At 42.1% G+C, this 22,239-nt stretch overlaps 1 protein-coding gene across 2 annotated transcripts in view; it reads left to right on the top strand.

The window, feature by feature from the left end:
• znf385d (zinc finger protein 385D) overlaps nucleotides 1-22,239 on the top strand; it is a 101,103-nt gene that overhangs the window by 37,975 nt on the left and 40,889 nt on the right. For both annotated transcript variants that reach the window (XM_082550300.1, XM_082550301.1), the window contains exon 3: nucleotides 12,316-12,423. In XM_082550300.1, coding sequence (XP_082406426.1) covers nucleotides 12,316-12,423 — 108 coding nt within the window. The remainder of the gene's footprint in view (nucleotides 1-12,315; nucleotides 12,424-22,239) is intronic.

Raw genomic sequence — 22,239 nt, 5'->3', positions numbered from 1 at the left:
GGAAAGACTCACCTCCAGCAACAAATCTACTAAACTGAGTCACACAGGTGCAGTTAGGCTGTGAGGCACTGTGGACTTCTTAATGTAATTACCAGTTTGTTCTCTGCCCTTGCTGAGGCTTCTCATCATTGAGCTACAGCGAGCTGCTCTCTTAAAGAGCGCCTCTGTGCACTACACCTGGAGACACTGGCCTTATATTTTGGCTGTTCGATGTATTGATGCATGCTCAATCGTCCAGGTAAGAAAATCCCAAAAAGTTGATTCTGTTCATCTGGACGTAGCATTTTGAAAACCCTCAGTCCAGATGAACAAAATAAGCTTCTTGGAATTTAGCTGCGGTTTATGGAGTTAGAATACAGCTTTTAGCATTTTTGCTCATCTTTTTCCTTCATTTGTTTCATATGTTTCGATATACTTTTATTTTATTATTTCTATTGTTCATATGTGATTTCTTTAAGGTCATTATGTTTTGTATTTCTCTCATTCCTCTGCACTTCCTATTAGCAGTCTATCTATTCCACATATTTCTGTATTTTATACAGCTGGTACTTGTACTCCAGGTAATTTTTAGTTACTCTAACAGTGGAGATCAGGATTAGCGGTGACATAGAGTTAGTTATCCACTCACTAAGTTAAACCAGGGTTTCCCCTCTGCATTCACACTAATGCGATGTTGTTGGGAGCACCTGATCAGTCACAGTTATTGAGAAGTGTACTGGCAACAAAGTGGGTAATTGTGCAGAGGAAGATGAAACTATATTATGGAGAAAAATCAAGAGATTAAAAACAAAATTGGAACAGAGACTGAAGCAACACAGTCGCTGCAGACAAAGCAGAGGACAGTGAGCGCACGTGAGAGGAAAAGCACTGTAGAGTAATATAAAATTTAAAGTGTGCATTTTAAATGATTGGTCACTTCAGAGCTGTAATGTGCAGCAAAGACCTCAGAAACAAGTAGGAGCATTCAGAGCTAAAAAAAAAAAGAAAAGAAAAGAAAAAAATAAACTAAAATCTTAATTTTATTGCTCTGTGCAGCTACTCACCAGATTAATGATTTTCTGCAGCATTAAACTTCTGTTTTATTTGCAACAGTGTTGCATTTTACTGTTAAATTTCTATGTTCTTTAAATATTTTTAATCATTTTATCAACATCATCAACATCTGAATCGGTGGCACTCATAGGGATCATTTTGTATGCAAGTCACATGACCTGCAAAACATCCCTTTTTATATAAGTGAACACAGGCAGACAGGGCTACATGCAAATGGAGGACTGACTGAATATCAAGACACAGGTGGGAGCAATGAACCACATGTAAAAACAATGCCAATTCTCAACTGTCTTGACATAATAAAGATGAAAACATACAAATGCAAAACACTCATTTATCTCAATTGTGAGGATTCTAATCCAACATAAAGGTACATATACAAATGCTGTTGCTCACAGAGAACAGTGACAAAAACATTACATTAAGTATAAGAATCTCCCTGCTGGGCCAGTAAGTTATTGGTATTGACTTACCAGCCTCCTGCAGTTACATTGCAGCCATTTTATGGTGTAGATCAGTAAAAATGTGACATACTGCTGCTTCAAAGTGATTATAATCTCCCTGAAAACAACTCAGAGGGACAAATTAATCCGAAATGTCAAATAATTGATTATGTGATGCTCTGTGTGTGTATTTCAAATCCAGCCTATTTGACTGGCACTAACTGCTGTCACACACAAACCCATATCGGCGAGTAATGGGATTTGAATCCTTGCAAAGCCAGAAAAGACAGCACTCAGTGTGTGTTTCTGACCCTTTTACCAGCCGTCCGCTGTAAACGTCAGCTAGTGTCGACCGCCATCTCAGCTCATCACTGTCATGTCCTGTCACATTATCCGGCAGCGCTGAGTGGGGTAGCGTCAGCGTCGGATGCTGTGCTGAACTTTGAGATGGACAGGCCTTCTGTGGGCTGTCAGATAGCATCCAGCAAATGACCTGCTTATTCTCCCTCGCTGTCGACACTCTGCCGACGTCTCCCCTGACACAAAGACATCAGTAGAAATCAAACACAGTCCGAGGAATGAAAGGAGACACCAACAGACAGAACGCCGGGGGGAAGAAAAATACATTTACTTTTTTTTGTAAACAGGAGAAAGAAACAGAAAAGGCTTTTCTTAAACTTAAATATAGACATGTTTAATCTCACATTAGGCTTGCAATCTTAAACCTGCAACAGTCACCTAAATTTGCGTTATCAACCCTGTTAGGGATGTTTACGTGACTGCAAGACCTATTCAAAAAGCACCGCAAACATTTCTTTTTCTCTAATTGCAGATTGGTTGTGCTCGCCATCTGCTCACTGATCGGCTGTGGTGGCTTTACGGTTACCTCAGCCCGGGGCGAGAGGCTGTTTCGAGGCAGACAGCTCATCAGGATGATTGACAGGTTTTGGTGCTGGAACTCGACCAGCTGAGGAAAAACTGCATATTAGAGCTTTAGGAAGTGATTTGAAAGATGACACTGAATTTTCTGCAGCTGGAGATGGTGCACTGCACACTGCTGCAGGCTTCAGAATGGGAGTCTGCCTGTGATATGCCTTTGGTGTGTGGGTGTTTGTGCTTTGCAAGTGGATTATATGTGGGTCGTGGTACATTTGCTCTGGCAACATTTCAGTCTCTGGCAGGCGTGGTCCATGTGGAGTGTGTGGCTCCGTGGGTGGTTGAAGGGAGCAAAGGAATAACATAGCTCTGGCATTGCAGCTGCTCTCTGCAGACGAGCCCCGTACACATCGGCGTGGGGAGGAATTAAATGATACATGACAGGGGGATTTCTTAAAAAGATACGTGCGCAGTGGCGGGGGGGTTTTCGATGGAGAATTGTTGATAAATTAACAGCCCAGCCAAGAACAGCACAGAAGAATAAATTCAGATAAAGAGTCCTGAGTCTCCTTTTCACCACGTTATGCCCGATGATTAATGATATTTCCACGAATAGCTACAAAAATCTTCACTGATTATGCTACTTTTTGTGGCCTCGTCACTGCGGATTCATTTCACAGCATCTGCGCCAGAATGAAAGAGGAATAACATGTTTCTCGCCCAGTGCGTGTTTCTAGTAAGAGGTCACCCATTCTCTTATGGCCCAGATGTTTTTAACTGGCGTTAGCTTTCCACAGCACAGGCTCCACTTTCCCAGCAGGCTGCAGCGAGTGTGGTTCTCTGCTGTAGAGTTTCCTGAGCCAGAGAGCCTCGCCAGATCCGTGTGTCATCCTCTTCTCTCTTTCCAAATAACTTGGGCAAGATTTACAGTACAAAGGTAGACAGTTGCATAACTCTGTCTTTCTGTCCAATTCAGCAACAAAGTGTGTCAGGGCAAAGGCTGAGGAGAGTCCCTTCTCTGTTAATGCAGTGCAGAGACAGTGTTTTAATGTTTCCAGGCTGATCTTCGCCAGTGTCATGTTTCGGCTGTGTGGCAGGCAGGATGAGGACCCAATCGCAAAACTCACACACACGGGGATGAACTCAAAAACACAGCTTTATTGCTGGCCACGAGAAACAATACAAAACTAAACTGGGAAAAACTAACATAAAGCTCACCAAGGAACACAGGGGAATCACACACAGCATGAGGGAGAACGCGACGCCGAACAGAGGAAGACGCAGACAGAAATACACAGAGGGTTAACGAGGAAAGTGGGAACACACGGGGAACACAGGTGACACAGATAACCATAACGAGACAGGGCGGGGTGAACATAACACTGACGGGTACAGGCACAGAGGTTCAGACAGGAGGAGAGAGAGCACGGGGAAAACACAGACATAACAGGCTGGGGAAACATGAAACAACCACAAAGGGAGACGGGGGCTCATAAATACATAGAGGGCACACAGGGGGAAGAGAGAGCACGGGGAGAACTTAGACATAAAGGGCAGGGGAAACATGGAATAAAACATAAGGAGAGACGAGGGCTCACAGATACACAGAGGGGCACACAGGGGGTAAAAGCCATGAAGGGAAAACACTTAGGGAACAACACAACAGGGCAACTCAGAAAACATGGTCTAAATAAGGAACGAAATACAAAAATACAAGGAACTAAGAATACTGGGCCCACATGGCCCAGGACCATGACATCACCCCCCCCTAAAGGGCTGGCTCCCGACAGCCCAAACCCGAGAAACAAAAACAAAAACAGAAAACAACCCACCCAGGGCGGGAGGCGGGGGACCAGGACGGAGGGACCAGAACGGGAAACAAAACAAACAACAGAAAACACAGGAGCACATGACCATAGTCAAAATAAAGTTCAGGGGGCCGACCCAGAGCCCACAGGCACAAGAGTTCACGGGTCACACGGTCGGGGGGCCGACCAGGCGGGTGGCACAGGTGGCAGAGCTGGTCCGGAGGCCGGCCGTGCGGAAGGCAGCGGCGGCGGCGAAGGAGACGACTGAGCAGTTCAGGGGGCCGGCCGCGCGGAAGGCAGCGGCGGCGGCGGAGGAGACGACTGAGCAGTTCAGGGGGCCGGCCGCGCGGAAGGCAGCGGCGGCTCTCCAGTCTCAGGCGTGCTGGCCATGGCCTGGTGGGCACAGGACCAGTCGAGGCAGGACCAGACGAGGCAGGACCAGCCGATGGCGATGCGGGGGCCGGACCAGGCGTCGCTGCAGAGGCTGAGGCTGGACCAGGAGGAGCAGAAGCCAAAGTTGGAGCTGGGCCAGACGAGGACGAAGACTCTGAGGCTGGGCCAGACGAGGACGGAGACTCTGAGGCTGGGCCAGACGAGGACGGAGACTCGGAGGCTGGGCCAGACGAGGACGGAGACTCGGAGGCTGCGGCAGGCGAGGCTGGAGACTCGGAGGCTGGACCAGGCGAGGCTGAAGCCGGGCCAGGCGAGGCTGAAGCCGGGCCAGGCGAAGATGAAGCCGCTAGAGCTGCAGCGAACGTGGACGAGGCTGCCGGTGGAGCAGCTGGTGGCTGAACGGGCCCCTCGGACCCTCCAGCGGAGACAGGAGGCTGAACGGGCCCCTCGGACCCTCCAGCGGATGAGGTAGATGGCGGCGTGGGAGCCGCGGAGTCCTGGATGAGCTCATCCGAGCTCCCAGCAGGAGCTGATGCAGAGCCAGGGAGATTTGGGACCCCTGGCTGAATGTTAAGCTGACCAGCGGACCATACTGCTATCGGGGACTGGGCTACAGGCGGCACTGGAGCTACTGGGGCCTGCGCTACAGGCGGCACTGGAGCTACTGGGGCCTGCGCTACAGGCGGCACTGGAGCTACTGGGGCCTGCGCTACAGGCGGCACTGGAGCTACTGGAGACTGAACTGAGGGTGGCTGCGAGGGAGCTAACTGAACTGAGGGTGGCTGCGAGGGAGCTAACTGAACTGAGGGTGGCTGCGAGGGAGCTAACTGAACTGAGGGTGGCTGCGAGGGAGCTAACTGAACTGAGGGTGGCTGCTAGGGAGCTAACTGAACTGAGGGTGGCTGCACAGGCGATAAGCAGCTCGCGTTGACATCCGCCACACAAAACACAGCCCCTGAGCGAACAGTCACAATGTCTGGAAAAGACACAGAGTCCTCACTCACCACAGCAGGTGAATTAGAAGTCCGAGTGTCCGGCTGTGGGGTGGTGCGACGGCGGCGTGAACGCCGTTTTCTTCGGGATGGGGAAGGAGCTGAGCCGGGCCGCGAATCCTCCAGCGGACCGGACTGAACGTCCTCCGACTCTTCCCACCGGAGAGGCAGTTCCGGGCGGATGCCTATGGTGGACATGAGGAAGTCCCGGATGTGGGGGCGCAGCGCGCCGAACAGCCACGGGAGTCCGGACACCATCCGCTGTAGACGGACGGCTACGACCTCCCGGTGTTCGTCTCCTGGCAGCGCCTCCCACTCCTGACAGTGGTACTCCACCGTATAGATCAAGTCGTCCTGGAGGTCCGCGGAGGGGTTGTGAACTGCTGGGTCCATGTCGCGGTCGCGTTCTTCTGTCATGTTTCGGCTGTGTGGCAGGCAGGATGAGGACCCAATCGCAAAACTCACACACACGGGGATGAACTCAAAAACACAGCTTTATTGCTGGCCACGAGAAACAATACAAAACTAAACTGGGAAAAACTAACGTAAAGCTCACCAAGGAACACAGGGGAATCACACACAGCATGAGGGAGAACGCAACGCCGAACAGAGGAAGACGCAGACAGAAATACACAGAGGGTTAACGAGGAAAGTGGGAACACACGGGGAACACAGGTGACACAGATAACCATAACGAGACAGGGCGGGGTGAACATAACACTGACGGGTACAGGCACAGAGGTTCAGACAGGAGGAGAGAGAGCACGGGGAAAACACAGACATAACAGGCTGGGGAAACATGAAACAACCACAAAGGGAGACGGGGGCTCATAAATACATAGAGGGCACACAGGGGGAAGAGAGAGCACGGGGAGAACTTAGACATAAAGGGCAGGGGAAACATGGAATAAAACATAAGGAGAGACGAGGGCTCACAGATACACAGAGGGGCACACAGGGGGTAAAAGCCATGAAGGGAAAACACTTAGGGAACAACACAACAGGGCAACTCAGAAAACATGGTCTAAATAAGGAACGAAATACAAAAATACAAGGAACTAAGAATACTGGGCCCACATGGCCCAGGACCATGACAGCCAGGCTTCACATTTCACTGCGTAATACCGAGTGCGTTTCGGTTAAAAAAGCGGCCATTATTTTCTTTTACCTGCTTGACATTGCCTACACGACTAATGCACTTCAGCAAACATGCTTGAAACGTTGACATTTTCTTCCCAGTCAAGACTGTTTGCAAACACTGCACTGTAGATGTTAATGTTAATTCTACTTACAACAGTAGTTGAGTCAGACCCTCTCTTATAAATCAATAAATATTGATATTATTGCAATAATGGAAGCAAATTCATTAAAATTTGGTTTTTAATACGATGTTCACTTGTGACCATTTGCACCTGTGTTTTTGTGTGTTTCCTTTATTAGTCTATGACAGCGTTCGTCTGTCTGTCCCATGTTAACAATATACTTGTTATATGCTGATATATTGATCCCCATACTGGTTTGCAGAATCACAGGTTCAAGGATGCCTCATGATGGAATACCTTTTTATAGAAAAATATAAGTTGCACAGACTTGTCCTAGCTACAAACTCCGTTGTGGACGTCAGACAGACATTATGTAAATGATCCCATTTTCATTTAGGAACTAGTTTTAGACTCGACGTCTAGAAAAAATGCTCAGAAATCCTTACAAAACTGTTGTAATAACGTCATGGCAACTATCCATCCATCCATCCATCCATCCATCCATCCATCCATCTTCCTCCGCTTATCTGGGGTCAGGTCACGGGGGCAGCAGGCTAAGCATAAAAGCCCAGACCTCCCTCTAACCGGCCACCTGCTGCTGTAGCTCATCTGCTTCGAGGTTCAAGTTGTTTGGATTTCATACCTTGGTTGTAATGAGTCATTATGTGAGTTACTGTTAGCTTCCAGTCAGCTTGAAGCTGTCAGGCACTCTGACATCAACAAGGCATTTTCACCAAGAGACCTGACATAGGATATTTTCTCTTTTTCAGTTTTTCTACAGATTGTTGCGCAGGAAAATCCCAGTAGATCTGCTTTTTTGGAAATAGTTAGGCCAGCCAGTCTGGCGTCGGCAACCATTCCATCCATCCATGTTCAAGTTACTTGACTCCCCTTTCTTCCAGTTCAAACCATGTGGCTGATCAGCCACACTGTGCTTCATTGTGCTTCAATACATACAGCTGAATAGATGTATGTATGGAAGTGGCCAGTGTAGACTGGGCTGTGTAGCTGCAGGATGTTAAAGAGTTTCTTTATTGATATCAGAAATGTTAGAACTGCCTTTGTGTTTCTAACATTTAATTTTCTTTTTATTTTCTGTCAGTACACTCTTCATTAAAGCTGATAACATATTCCAGTTTCCCATCTGTTGAGTAGGCGTGTTAGGTCGTTCTACCTGCTGAGAATACTGGTGGAGATGGAAAAGCTTTTATTAGTCTGCCCTCTTCTCTGCTTCTGTCACGGAATAATCAGAAGTCGTGAAACTCAGAATAGCTGCACACTTCAATGTAAATGTAAGTATTTTTCCACACAAGAAAAGCAACTTTGCCTAGGTATCTCGCACCTTAGACTGTTTGCATTTTGTTTTCCAGCCAGTCTGGAAGCACTTTTAAACAACCAAACACACTAAAAGTGTCACATTCATCTTTAGGCAACAGTAAATGTTTCAAACCCTTTAGGGACGCTCTGTAAATACACACAAGCCTGAAACAGGGAAAGTGTGGGAACTTTTAAAGTCCATTATTCACTTTCCTTTTGGCTCTATCCTAACTGTTCCCCTGTGTTTACCACCTTGTCCCTAATTTTGATTCCCTGATATTTAATAGTGTACAGTTAGAGTGCCCCTGGTTTGAAATTAAGTAAATAAGGGCAGTGTAAGTTAATCAAAAAATCACATTAACCCAAAACAGGATGTTCAAAGACAATAACGGTAAACTGCAGAGTCTGATCATGGTAATAATGAAACACAGTTGCACCCCTCACTGATGATTGCTACAGTGGATTGAGGATTATTTTGTGATACTGCTGATTGTCTGTGAACAATAGTGAGTAATTTGTCAGAGACACCCTCATTTCTGTGACAGCTCAACTGGTACAATTCTTCTTGTATTATTATTGCAGGACTTTGATTGCCAAAGCGACAATAATAAGCGATTTCAACTCTATTTGAGACAAACATTTCATGAAAATACAAACAACACAAACTATATTTACAAAGGCAGGGCTGACCAGGGCAAAAAATACTGAATTTGTCAAAGTAAAAGCAAGCATGTGTTATTACACGTACTCTGCAATCAAAATGGATTTTGATGTAAGACCTGGGTCTGCAGTTTTCTTTTAATTTACTACCTAAACTTTAGATGGTTGTGTTTAAACCTTTCTTTTATCTTGCGGTCATCTGGTCATCTGTGCTTTATACTACTAAGTTAAAAACCCTGCTGTAATACAGAGAAACCTCCAATGAGCACATGACCCGCACATGACTCCCTATGAGCAAGCACTTGGCAACAGTGGCAAGGAAAAACTCCCTGTTAACAGGAAGAACCGTCTGGGAGAACCAGGCTGAGCGGTTGGGGGTAAGGGGGAGGGAGACGCAGCAAAAGACACACTGAACAAGAGAACCAGTAATTACCCCATCTAATACTGATGTTCTCTAGAATACACGCTCGTTACAGTGTAACACGTCATCAGGGCATTTGAGTCAAACATATTATTAACTTCATAATAGAATTAAAATCTAGTCATGACTAGAATAGTTGTTAAATCTTATGGAAAAATAGAGATTTTTGCCTTGAATGCTCAGCCTGCTCAGCATCTAAACAAATTTGACAGTCTGTAGGCTAAATATTTTAAAGCTATGCAAGTAGATACAGTTACAGTAATGTGACTGCTTTGAATATTGCTTCTGTTTGCCATACAGTGGGTAATAAGCGGTACTTTTCAGTATTACAATGATCTCCACCAAGATGGCAATTGTGAAGCACTTCTTGCATTAGGCTTCATGATAGTCCTGACATTTCTATGTCCGTAGTCTTGGTCTCCCCAATACTTACAGATTTGTCCTGCATACAGACAGGACAAATCTGTAAGACGTGTAAGTTAGAGCCAAAGGAAAATCCACTGCAGTTTTCATATTCTTATTCTTAACTTTTGGTGACTGAGTTTGCTTTTCCTCTAGGATAATGCAAATATTTGCATTTCAAATGAACAAAAACAGCATTTCTGATAAGATTTCTGTCAAATAAGGAAACACAGATTCATTCTCTTCGCTGTTGACAGCCCAGTCGTGCTTGCTGTTGTGCATTTGCAGTCACTCACTGCAGTTCTTTTCTCTTCCAGGAAAAACTTTAGATCATGACCTCACAGTTTACTTAAAGGGCATATCTTTTAACACACAATTCTAGGGTATAAACTTGTTTTTTCATTTCTCTGTTGTGGTTTTGGTGACTTTATAAAACTATACTAAAAGCACCAAACTCCCATTACAATAGTCTTTCATTAAAGCAGCACATCTGATTCTGCTCTGAGCCTGTTGCCTCTGGCTAAGCTTCAACAAATCGTGCTTCCCAGACATTGTCTTGGGTTTTAATCAATAGGAAATAATTCAAGTGAACTACGTTAGAAATCAGAAGTGTAATTCACTGCTCCAAAGTGCTTTACTCTGCTCCAGAATATTTGCTTCACCATTAGGTCAGTGTGAACCTGCTCATCATGTGTCTAGGTTCCTGGAGGGATCTCTATCATCAGAGCAGGATTTCTGTCAGGATGATGTCTGAACTCCTCCTCCGCTCTTTTGTTCAGCAGTTTTCTTCTCCCACTTTTCCTGTGTCTTCCCTGGAATTTTCCATTGCCTGTCTTACGTCAGCTATACTCAAGTTGCCCTCAGAGAGTTTACCTCCTCTTGAGAACAGCTGACCTTGCGGCTACTCTGCCCACCCACTAGGCATTCGTTGAGTCCCAGCAGAGACACAGTTTTTAGCCGGTCTTTTCCAGATTGTTGCTGCCAAGCTGCTGTAACGTTCCAGTCATTGCTGTCACCTGCACACAATTACTGCCCTTCCTGTTTTAGTCCTTTTCAAGTTGTTTGTCTGACTCCTGCTGCCTGCCCATGGCTGACGTGGGTGAAGATCAAAATGTCAGTAATCATTGTCAGTATAGACCAATAAGAGGTAAAACTTTTTAAAGATGACCAAAGATTTGAATTTTTTAAAAAAGACAACTGCCTGGTTCCACTTTGTGGCACCGCTGTTCGTCTTTTTCTTTTTTTTCTAATCACAATAAAAAATGCATCAAGCTTCTTTTTCTACCTCTGCACACAAATACTTTTAAAGTAATGCTTCAGTTCAGCTGAACAGCTTCCACAGAAAGCGACAGTATAACATCACTGTGCCCACCTTCTGCAGCACAATTGTCGAGGTGTGTTAGTTAATCCTCCCACGCGGAGCCGGCACCTTTCCACTTTCCCCAGCCAAGTGGTGCCTATTCAGACTTTTTCATGAGAGAGGCAGATGTGTTTGTTCATTCCCCAAAGCTCTGTCAGCACACAGAGGGAGGCACACACACACCAAACAGACAAGCAACACGAAGCTGTGCAAGTTCTAAAGTGCAGTCGGTGTGCAGCTGAAGGGCATTTGCTCATATTTGTGGGGTTTGGGCACTGGTATTCTGTCTTCTGTCAAATGAACAAAGAATTGATCGTGCTAACAGTTATTATCTGTGCACAGCTTGATATCACTTATGCCTACACACTAAAGAATTGCAGTTCACAATAAAGCAGCTGCATTTCCAATATCCAGAGAGTAACACACACTGCTTTGTTTTTACAGTGCTTTTGGGGTTTAATGAGTTGAGCTGAAAGTGAAAGAGCAATTTGCTTTTTTCTGGTCTCTTTCACATGTGTATGGTACATGGAAAGTAGAGAAAGCAGCAGCAATGTTGGAAGCTGGAGCCTATCCCAGCTGTTGTAGGGCACGAGGCAGGATATACCCTGGACAGGTCGCAAATCTACTGTGAACATGTTTATTTCTGGTGTTAGCTCCTTTATTCTCAAGCGATCACCTCAGCAGGTAGTTCCACATTTGATTTGGCAGATTTTTTTTAACAGATGTTCTTCCTGAGGCAGCACTAAAGGTATTTGTGTCTCTTCCCAGAATCAAACCTGGGACCCTTTGATTGTTAGGCAAATGTGTTAACCACTACACAGCCACTGTGTTTATTTTTGCTGTTAAGTTCTGCATGTTATGGTCGTCTACAGAGATTGGCTTGAATTTGGAGCCAAGCTCAAGTGGCCATTCAACAACAGTATATTATCTGAGATTTGGTAGGCATAGGAAAGATCTCGCTCACCTTCTAGCAAGTTAAATTTAATGTGCTTTCAGGTGAGAACATGCTGTTAAAAATAGTATAAAAAAAGCCACAGGTGTCCTGTAACTGTTCCCTTGAGGGAGTTTGCCAAAAGCCATTACTGTAAGATTAGTAAAGAGTGGTGGCGTATGCCTAAAGTAAGCAAATAGACCATTAATTCAGTTTTAATGTTTGAGCCAGAAATCACCTGTTGAAGGGAAAGATGGATGTCTGGCTTTCTAGAAAGCCCCAGGCAGCCTGTTTTCTTTTCACAGTCAAGCGAGCGAGCGGAATGAAGCTGATTTACAGGTCGGCTTTAGCACCGTTTTAATTATCCTCTCTCTGTGTGTCTTTCTCCATCCTCCAGATGGACCCGGTGCAGAAAGCCGTCCTCCATCACACCCTCGGACTCCCTCCCACCGCCAAGAGGAAGCACGTCTCCTGCAGCGTTTGCCAACTGAGGTTCAACTCACAGGTGAGGAAGTTTTCTTCTGAAGAGGAAAGAAAGTTCAAAAGTCACAAGTACTCCTGCAAGAGATGAACACTGAAAAGAAAAAGAAAGACATGAGAAAAATGGCATCACATCACAACCTGCACAGGAGAAAGTTTAAAACTCTTCCTGCCCTGCTGTCAGCCATACTGTCTTAATGCTCTGTTGAAGTTGAAGGTATTCTATTGCACACGGTAACACATACTGTCACTGTGGCTAAAGGGTAAGATTAAAGGGTAACATAGAAGTTTTAAAGAGAAAAGGTGGAATTTTCTTCATTCACTGCGTGGGGACAGTCAAAGAGCGATTTAGCAGTGCATTAAATGTGTGTGCATGTCGTGCTCTGTTAGGGTTTGGTTTTAGCTGTGAACAAGACAAAAGGATGATATAAAAAATATCTTTGTGATGTAAATGAATGAAACAGGACAGAATGACAGGAACTCTGCATTCTAATAACCTTACGAGCCACTGCGTACTTATTATTAAATCATTATAGACTGCATATAAAAAGATGGCCTTGATCTTAGGGTCTGAAAAGTGAAGTCAGTGTGGGTGGGTGGGCCTACAACCTGCTTTCTTTTAAATGCTCTTCAGTGGGGAACCGCTGGGTTAGCAAGCTGCATAAACTGCATGGGTCCAATGCAGTACAAGAGGTCATCTCACCAATCCGAATCAGAATAGTTTATCAATACCTGAGGAAATTATGTGGTCACAGTTGCTCCATGACAGTAAGAACAGAAACTAATGGAACTATAATAAATAATAAAATATATTATAAAGATACAAAATTTTATAAAACATGTCTAATAGATACAAATAGCTCTAATTATGATTATCCCAGTATATTGCTCAATGTAAATATATATGGCTGACACTGAGATGCACCTCATATCATACTCTACTTTCTCATTTTCTCTGTAGTAGAAAATACAAGCTTTTTGTATGGTGGGTACTGCACAGCAGCCAATATTAATTGCATCAATAGGACGAACATGGTGGAAAGGTCCATGTCAGTGAGTCCAGTTAGTGTAGATGAGACTTACCAGGTGGCGACAACTGCCCATCACTGCCCTAACCAGGCTGTAAATATTTCAGTTGCATTTTAACATACAGCTCTATGGTGTCTTCTGAAGTCATCCCCGAGTGGCACCAAGAGGAACTGCTTTTTTTTCTGCTTCCATGTTTCTTCATTTTTCAGCCCTGGAGGTTTCATCTTGGTTTGCAGATGGAGCCCAGATTGTCTATGATAAACTGACTCTTAATTAATGCCTACCAGGATGAGTTTAGAGTTGCAAGTATTATTTTTTTCTACAACATGGCATTTATTTTGTAAATCATAGTCCAGTGTTACCAGATGGGTGCCTTTGATTTTTCTGAGCCGGGCTTTAATTCTGCAAAAAAACCCAGAAAAAAGCTCCATCTACACCACGTCGTTGCTTTACAAACAGCCTGCATCAGTGCATCATCTTTGGCTCTATGGAGAGCATGAATTTAAAGGGTTTATGGAATATTTCTAAATCTCATAGAATAGTGTGTGATTTTTGCCCTATATCAGCTGAAATAGGGTGTACCGCCCACAACAACAACAGTTAGATAAGAAAAAGAAAATGTAACCTATAATTTTTTATAAAGTATATTCATATTCAAAATCGACACACTCGAGTCAGAGCCACCTGACACTCTTCTGGATCATGTTTGACCTACAGTTCAGCAGCTAAAACTGCAGCTGACTTCCTGTGATTAAATCCTGATAATAATTCCTGTCAGGCTTGTCTCCTGTGTGGGGAAAACTTGCTGGAATCCACGGCACACCTGGTGGAGGAAATGTCCTCTTCACACCCCAGGAGAGTCTCCATTTATCCACTGAAAAACACAATTAAAAGCCTCACTACCTTGTTGTGAGAGAGGTGAGAAATAGTGAGGAAGAGAAGGAGAGAAAACAATTTGTGTACCAAACAAAAAAGAAAAAAGCATAGAGCTCACCTATGAAACAGAACATGTACAGATAAAACTGTCATGGATATTCGCAGTAGACATGCCTTAAATATCAGTGCTCTCATCAATAAAATGGGTGCAAACATCAGTCTCAACGCTTGATTTAAATATTCTCCTCCCTACATTTTCCACAAGATCATTGCAAAAATGATCTCTCACCTCAGACACACAACCTTGTCACTGTGGGTTTTTTGTAAATACCGACCATTTCTTTTTTACACCAAAACCCAGTTTGTACTGGGGTAACATGTTTGTAAGTCTGGCCCATAGACTGCACATAGATCTAAAAAGTGAATGCAACATTAAAGGGCAACACTTGATTATTGCCTCAAGAACATTTCCTAATGAGTTCATGATCGCTATCATAAGTTGAAACCTTATTTAACAGAGAATTGTGTTCATTTTATGGACAGATTTTGGTTATGAGACCAGGCTGGCGTTTCTTCATGCATTTCTCTTCCCATCATTCTCGCACGAGTCAATCTTGGTTTGAGAAGCGTGCCGCTCTTTTTAGCGTTTTCTGACAGTTTAATCTCCTTGCTCTTGAGTGCAACCACTGGCTTTCACCTTGTTGTAAACTCTCTGTGATTACACTGATGAAGACATCTTTTAATTGTAGACATCGACAATGATAACTCGACCTGCTTGAAAGTGTTCTAGAAAGGATTTTGTGATTATTCAGAGTTGTTGTTTTCTGCAGGCTTCTGATGTTGCTGAACTGGATTGTTGTGGCCGGGTTGCTGAGCAGGACGGTGCATTCCTTCTTTTTACAATGTACCAGATTGTTGATTTGGTTATTTTGAAAGTTTTTGCTGACTCTCTGATAGTTTATTTTGGTTTTTCAGCACAGTTATGGCGTCCTTCACTCACATCAACATATCTTTAGAACTCATAGAAATAAGCTTTTTACTTTTGAGCCTATGAAACAGTTAATTCAATACTTTTGATAAAACTCTTGTATTAAAGTTTAAAATCGGCACTTTAATCATATCTTGAGTATTTTGTGTGGTGGTGTACAGAGGGAAAATTACAAAAATTGCATTAATATCTAATTATGGATCTAACTATATACGGCTACAGTGGTGGTAATGGTTTCTAACTGTTTTCTGTTTTTGGATCTTAATAACATCTTTATTATGGCCAGTCACAGTAAAGTTGTTTTAAAGTGAAATAAAAGAGCTTTAATGGACAGAGGATGAAGTAATGTACATGATTTAAAGTGATTCATGCAAAGTTTTTGTGGTCCAAAAAATATCAACACAAAATTAGAAACATGGATAGGAACAACCCTTTTTAAAACGGGTAATCATTAAATTTGTGTTTCCACATCATCTGGAGAGATTGGATACAAAACGTAAGTGTCTCGACACGTTGAGGAGTTTCAGAATGCCGTGTAGCTCTCTTTCGCTCTGCAAAGCTCATAACAGCTTCAGTATGATAGGATTTCTTGTCCTTATATTTGTCATCATCACACTGAGTTTCAGTAATATATATCATATGTTCCAAACCGAATGTATTTTTGCCTTCATTAGATTATATGTGCTCGCTCTAATATGCTGTAATGAAATGCATGGCAATGCTATTAGCTCGCTAAATTTAAATGACGGACAGGCAGATGGGTTTCATTTCTTCCTGCACCTGATTTCCATACCATTTTCAAAGTAATCAAAAAATTTAAAAGGAAAATCACGGCTCCTGCTGCACGCCGTTAAATCAGCTGTATCCCCAAATAGCAGTGTGGTGGCTCCATGATTAAATGAGTAATCAATTCCTTTCAAACACTGAATGGGTAGGTGATTACTCAGAATGAGATTATTATGTTTTACATGGGGAAATCTGCCTTAGTATATATTTACTATCCATCAGCTGCTAATTTAAAGCTTCATTAGAGAAATAGAGCCTGTGTTCAGCTGTCAGTGGACAGGTAGCACTGTGAGAAAGAGGGGGTTGAAAATGAACTCAGGAGCTGTTTTCTTCTATTTTATTCAAGGATACAACAGGGAATTGTTTTAATTTGCTCCAGTGATCGTTTATCATAAATGTGAGATGATGCAGGGAGAGAAGCTCGACCTGTCCTTCATACTCAATACTGAAACATTCTGAGGACGGAAGACAGTCGAGTTAAAAACCAGTTAATGGCCTGAGATCTTAAAAAGAAAAAAACCTTCTCAGCTTTAATGGATTTTAAGATCTTTCTGCTTTACTTTGCAGTCATGTTTATGAGTTAGGGTCATAAACATGCCTCAAGTCTGCAATTTGTTAAGTGCGAGTGATTCACCAGATAGTCTCATCTGCTCCATCACAAGAAGCACTTTATTTCCAGTTTACATCGACTGCATTTCAAATAAGTCCTTCATTTATTTACCTTGACTTTTGTTTTTGTGGATTTTATCCAGTTAACGTTTTAGCCCTTTTACAAGCTAATAGGTTTTCTTTCTCAATATTCTTTCTTGAAACACAAAGGAACAAATGTACACGTCACAGTAAGCGTGTCAGGAGAGGCTGAGACCAAAATGATCATGAGTGACATTAGTTAGTGTTTTGTGTGTGTGATACAGAGAGAGCAAGCAAGAAAGAATGTGAGCCAAACACACACAGAGAAGCTGCTGATTATTAATTCACATGATGATGGTGTTTACATAAGCAGAAAAAAATTCCACTGAAAATTGCTTTGCCAACCTGTGCAGGATTTTAGTGCCAAGTGCAAAGGGAGGGAACAAAGGGGTGGGAGGTTTAATCAAATAAGGTAATGAAGAGAGAATCGCTGGTATTTTAGTATTTGTTGTCCACTGCTGCTTAATGAAAACCGCTCTCCTTTACTTCATTAAATTCCTGCAGCCATCTGAAGAACACATGTTGATAAGTCTGCAGCCTCTGGCCTGAGAAGTGTCATGCCAAAGTGCAGTAACATTACACATGATGATCTTCCACGTTGTTTACCTTTTTCAGTGATGTGCAAATGATGATGTGCAGGCTGTTACAGAACAGCTACACGCACACGCACACCCCTGTTCTCACATCTATAAATCCTGCTATTTGCACTAAGGAGAAATAAACACTTTATGTATGTCACGACCTTGTTTTACTACACAGTGCACGAATGCTGTTGTGTGCACAGTACAATTTACTTTCTTGTTTTGATTAATTTGTTCCATTTAGGTTACCCAAATCTGTCTGACCACACGACAAATGTTATTTGTCAAGCTCTGAGGATGGCCTGTTTTAATAATTATTAGGTTCTTGTCTCGCTCATTGCCTGCCTGCCTTGCAACCAGGGCTGACTTTTTTGTGTTTGGGAGCTCAGATAAAAGCAGGAGTCACTGAGGAACAGACCTACATAGAAACCAGAGTAAATTCACTTATTGGGCCCCAACATCATATGAATTGATGATCTGAGAACTTTTATGTCTCAACGGTCAAATAAAAACATTGAGCAACATTTGAATAAGGGTGGGTGTTTTTTTTTTAATGAGAGCTTCACGTATGTAATACGAAAGATACATCAAGCTTGCCTCCTTGAAGCCTTAAAAAAATGAGAGACAAGGAAATCAAGCAGTCCACCTGCTTGTAGGCAATTTTAAATCACCAGTTAACCACATGCATGTCTTTGGACTGTGGGAGGAAGCCAGAGTACCCACAGAGACACAGGGAGAACATGCAAACTCCACACAGACAGGCCCCAGGCAGGATTCAAACCCCGAACCCTGTTGCTGTGAACCGTGACTTTGTCAGTACTCTGCTGTGTTCTGTGCTGCTGTCCTCACCTCCAGCTTTCCACATGATGGAAACCACAATCTTCTTAAAGTGGTCCTGACTGAAGTAAAGGTTGTGAATGATTTATTTGACTGGACAAGGAATCCTTTCTTTAACCTGGTGAAGGCCTTGGTGAGGGGAAAAAACATTTTTGGACATTCATTCACGCATCCACTGATTTATTTTCTTAACAGTGTATCTATCTCAGGGTTCTGGGGGGTTGTTGTCTGGACAGGTTGCCAATATATAACCTAGGAAACAAGCACAAAGACATAACCTGCAAGAAAGGTGTGTGCTGATGTGTGTTCATGTATATCCATATTCCATAAAATCAGTACATGGAAAAAAAAAGGCTAGGAAATGCTGATGAGCCCATTGTTTCCTAGTGTTTATGTCCTAAAGCATAATTAAATAGTCACGCTGTGGAGGTCACTCTTATTTTCCACTTCTGGAGCTATTTTCTCTCCGTTTTTCACAGACAACACAGTGATTCTGTGTTGCCTACTTTTAAGTAAACAGAAGATTGTTTTTCGACCCTGATCTCGTATACAGAATACAGCTTTCACAATTCTAAAGAACAAACCTGATGTTTTATCGTGTTATTACTTCACTACTTTTCCCAGGTTTATGAGGCATACTGAAAATGATTTTTAACTGATAATGTGTCAGTTGGATGCAGAAAATTAAGCATCACCACTGGACTCTATCCAAAAATATGCTGTTCCCAAATCAAGTGCATTTTCATTCTTTAAATCTGTGAGTGGCACTGATTGGGATTTTTTACTCAGCACTGGCTGTTCCAATTCCCCAATAAGTCTATTTGGGTTTGTGCTTTTGGTATTTTATAACAGAGGGTTAAGAAGGATGCTCTCTCTGTTGTTCTGTCTGCACTGCGTGTTGTATGGTCAGCCTGTGTCGCCCATCATCTGTCACTTTCAGAAAACAACACTCCAACATTCACACCCACTCCATGCCATGAATGTCCAGCTGTGATGATGAGTCAGGCTTTGTATTTGTGTTTTGATCTTAGCGTTTTTCTTTGTAACCCGAAGCAACACTATAAATGCATTCATTAAGAGGCTGTCTGAAAATGTGTGATATCCCAGGGTTTAAAAAATTATGGCATCTTCTTTTTCTTTTTCTGTATGAAGGACAAGGCTTTTCAGTCCACCCTGTGTAGCTACTGTTTTCTTCAAAATTCATACTGACAAACCCTGGCGTTGATGTTATTATTATGACAAGTTAACATGTCGGTCTCATGTTGGAATAAACACTGTGGTCTCTTTAGGTGCAACACAACAGTAATAATATTTCCATAAGCAGTTCGGCAGGAGATGAGATTGAATTGCCCTCTCTCAGATTGATGTAAAGCTGCAGCTGTGCTAGCTCTAATAAATGCAGACAAAGACAACTCTACAGTTTGGACTGTTTTTTATTTGACATTGTATCATGCACGTGCACAACAAAAATAATATTGGTGAAAAGATGTGAGTGAACTGGTAGATTTTTTTTTTTTTTTAAATATCACGTCAGTGAATAAAAATAATATTCCCATCATAGCAGAAGAAGACAAAAACAGGAAATCTGGAACACCTACTTATTGCTTTTACTTTTTTTTTTTTTTGCAAGTTATTGCAAATCCACCAAAACCCTTTGCACAGCTTATGAATTAAAACTCAGCTTAATGTTCCTTGTGCTCATGATGACAATTAATTAAGACTTTAATGGCAAAACAAGTTTTAAAAAACTATCAGTAACGCAGCCTCTGAGCTATCAGTGACATTTTAATTCACTGCTCTGGCAACATGAATTGTCACCACTTTAATAGTGTTTTCATCATTATTGTGTTATTAGTTGTATCGGCATTATTTTGTGGAAAAGAGAAATAATTTCCTCTCCGGAGACCTTGCTTAATAATCTCAAGCCTGTTCTTTTTTCCCCCTTCCATATTTTTCTGTAATTTGAATAACAAGCAGCGATAATGCCTGAAAAAATACTATTACGTGGCTTCAGGAAAAAGGAAAGCAATTATAATTTACCAAAATGAAGACCCAAATGCAGACTACTTAACAAAAAGTGAGCTTTAATACAAAGCCTACTGAACTTATAGAAAGTCAGAGAGAACAAACTCCAGAAGGCTGATAAAAAAAACAAATGAAATATAATTGGAAATAGTGAGGTGGAAAACAGAATGGCGACTAAAAGCGGAGCACAGAATCTTGAATTCTTTTAGCTAATTATATACACTTAATATTTGTCATTTAAACCCAGATTAGTTTGCTTTATCATATTTATTTTGGTTTCTGACTAGTTGTTACCTGACTCAGATATTTTTGCAACATTGTATTATTTACTGACATACATCATTCTACTTCTTAAAGCTACGTGTTATATTTTTGTTGTGTTTATTTTTTTAAATGCTGTAACAAAAGAATTTCCCAAGTCAGTGATAAGTAAAGTATATCTTACTTTATTTGAAGACTTTCAGTCTAGATTTAAAGCTCATCATAGAACAAAAACAACACTAATAATGAAATAATGATCTTCTTGTGGTCACTGACAGTGGGCTCATCTCTCTGCTTTTCCTCATAGACCTTAATGCAGCATTCGATAGTGCTATTCACAACATTTTCCTACAGAGACTAAATGACGCAGTATTAAAGGAAACACGTTGCACTATTTTGAGTCATATCCATCTGACTAGTTCAAGGGACTCCCCCTTGAATACAGATGTTATTCTTGGAGTTCCACACGGTTCCGTGTTGGGACCAATATTTTTTTTTCCTTCTCTTAGGGATGCATGAAAAAAGACAGTTTTTACATTTCCATTGCTTTGCACATGATACCCAGTTCTATTTATCAGTGACGCCAGATGACAGAGATCAGTTAGTTAAACTACTATCAGGCATGTATTAAAGAGAGAAGGATAAGCAGTACTTCAGTGCTTATACTATTTTGTCCTAAAACCCTCAGAAAGGTGTCCAACCACATGCTTACTCCGGATGGCATTACTTTGGCATTGCACAGCAACACTATGAGGAATCTTAAAGTTATTTTTGACCAGCATATTCTTTTCGGTGGTTACATTAAACAAATAAAGATGCATTCTTTCATCTGTAAAACATTCCTAAATTTAGAAACATTCTTCTTCAGAATGATGTTGAAAAACAATTTCATGTATTTGTTACTTCTTTGGTAGATTATTATAATTCCTTCTTATCTGGCTGTTTTAAACAATCTCTGAAAACGCTGCAGCAAAAGTACTAGAACTAGGGGGGCTTAGTTAGTACCAGAGGTCTTTAATATTGAAACCAGAATTTAATTTAAAATCCTTCTTCTCACATACAAAATCCTGACTCATCAGACCCATCATATCTGCAAGAACTGAGAGTATGATATTATCCCAATAGAGCATTTTATTCTTATCCCATCTGGCCTAAGGTAAAAATTAATTTCATGATAATTCTAAAGGCCAGTAATACAACAGCAGACAGAGAAGGCAATGAAGAAACCGCCTTGATAAGAAGGAGATTTTGTTACAGCAGCATAATGTTCACAGTTCAGCTGCTGATTTAACAGTCTGCCAGTGAAAATTTAAAACCTGTCAACAAGTTATGGCATTAAATAGAAAGCGCACCTTTAATTAATATTTAAGGATTAGATTTGTGCCACTCATCAGTTATGCTGATTGTTTTTGTAAGCAAAGTGCTAAAGGAGGTAAGAAAGAAACCATTAAAGCACCTTTTCCTAGTACTTAGCTTTATTTAAGCAGTTCTTTTTAAGACTGTCATTCAGTTTAGGTCACATCACTCAGTTAAAAACCTTCCACAACAAATTCGACTTGACTGCACCCACTGACAGAAACAGGCAGAGAAAAAGGACATCAGAAACACAAAGCAAGACCCACCTGTGGAACAGGTGAACACCTGTTTTCATCAAACAATAGCTGACTTACTTTGGCTTCAAGTGGTTTTATACAATGCGTCATAAAATACTTCAACTTTACGTTTCAGTACTTTATCAATACTTTCAGTCGATTCCTTATTCACAAAG

The sequence above is a fragment of the Aulonocara stuartgranti genome, assembly GCF_965226115.1.
Source record: "Aulonocara stuartgranti genome assembly, chromosome: 11".
In the NCBI taxonomy this organism is placed as follows: Eukaryota; Metazoa; Chordata; class Actinopteri; order Cichliformes; family Cichlidae; genus Aulonocara; species Aulonocara stuartgranti.
The sequence above is the reverse complement of the archived record's forward strand: the minus strand, read 5'-3'. Positions and strand labels throughout refer to the sequence as shown.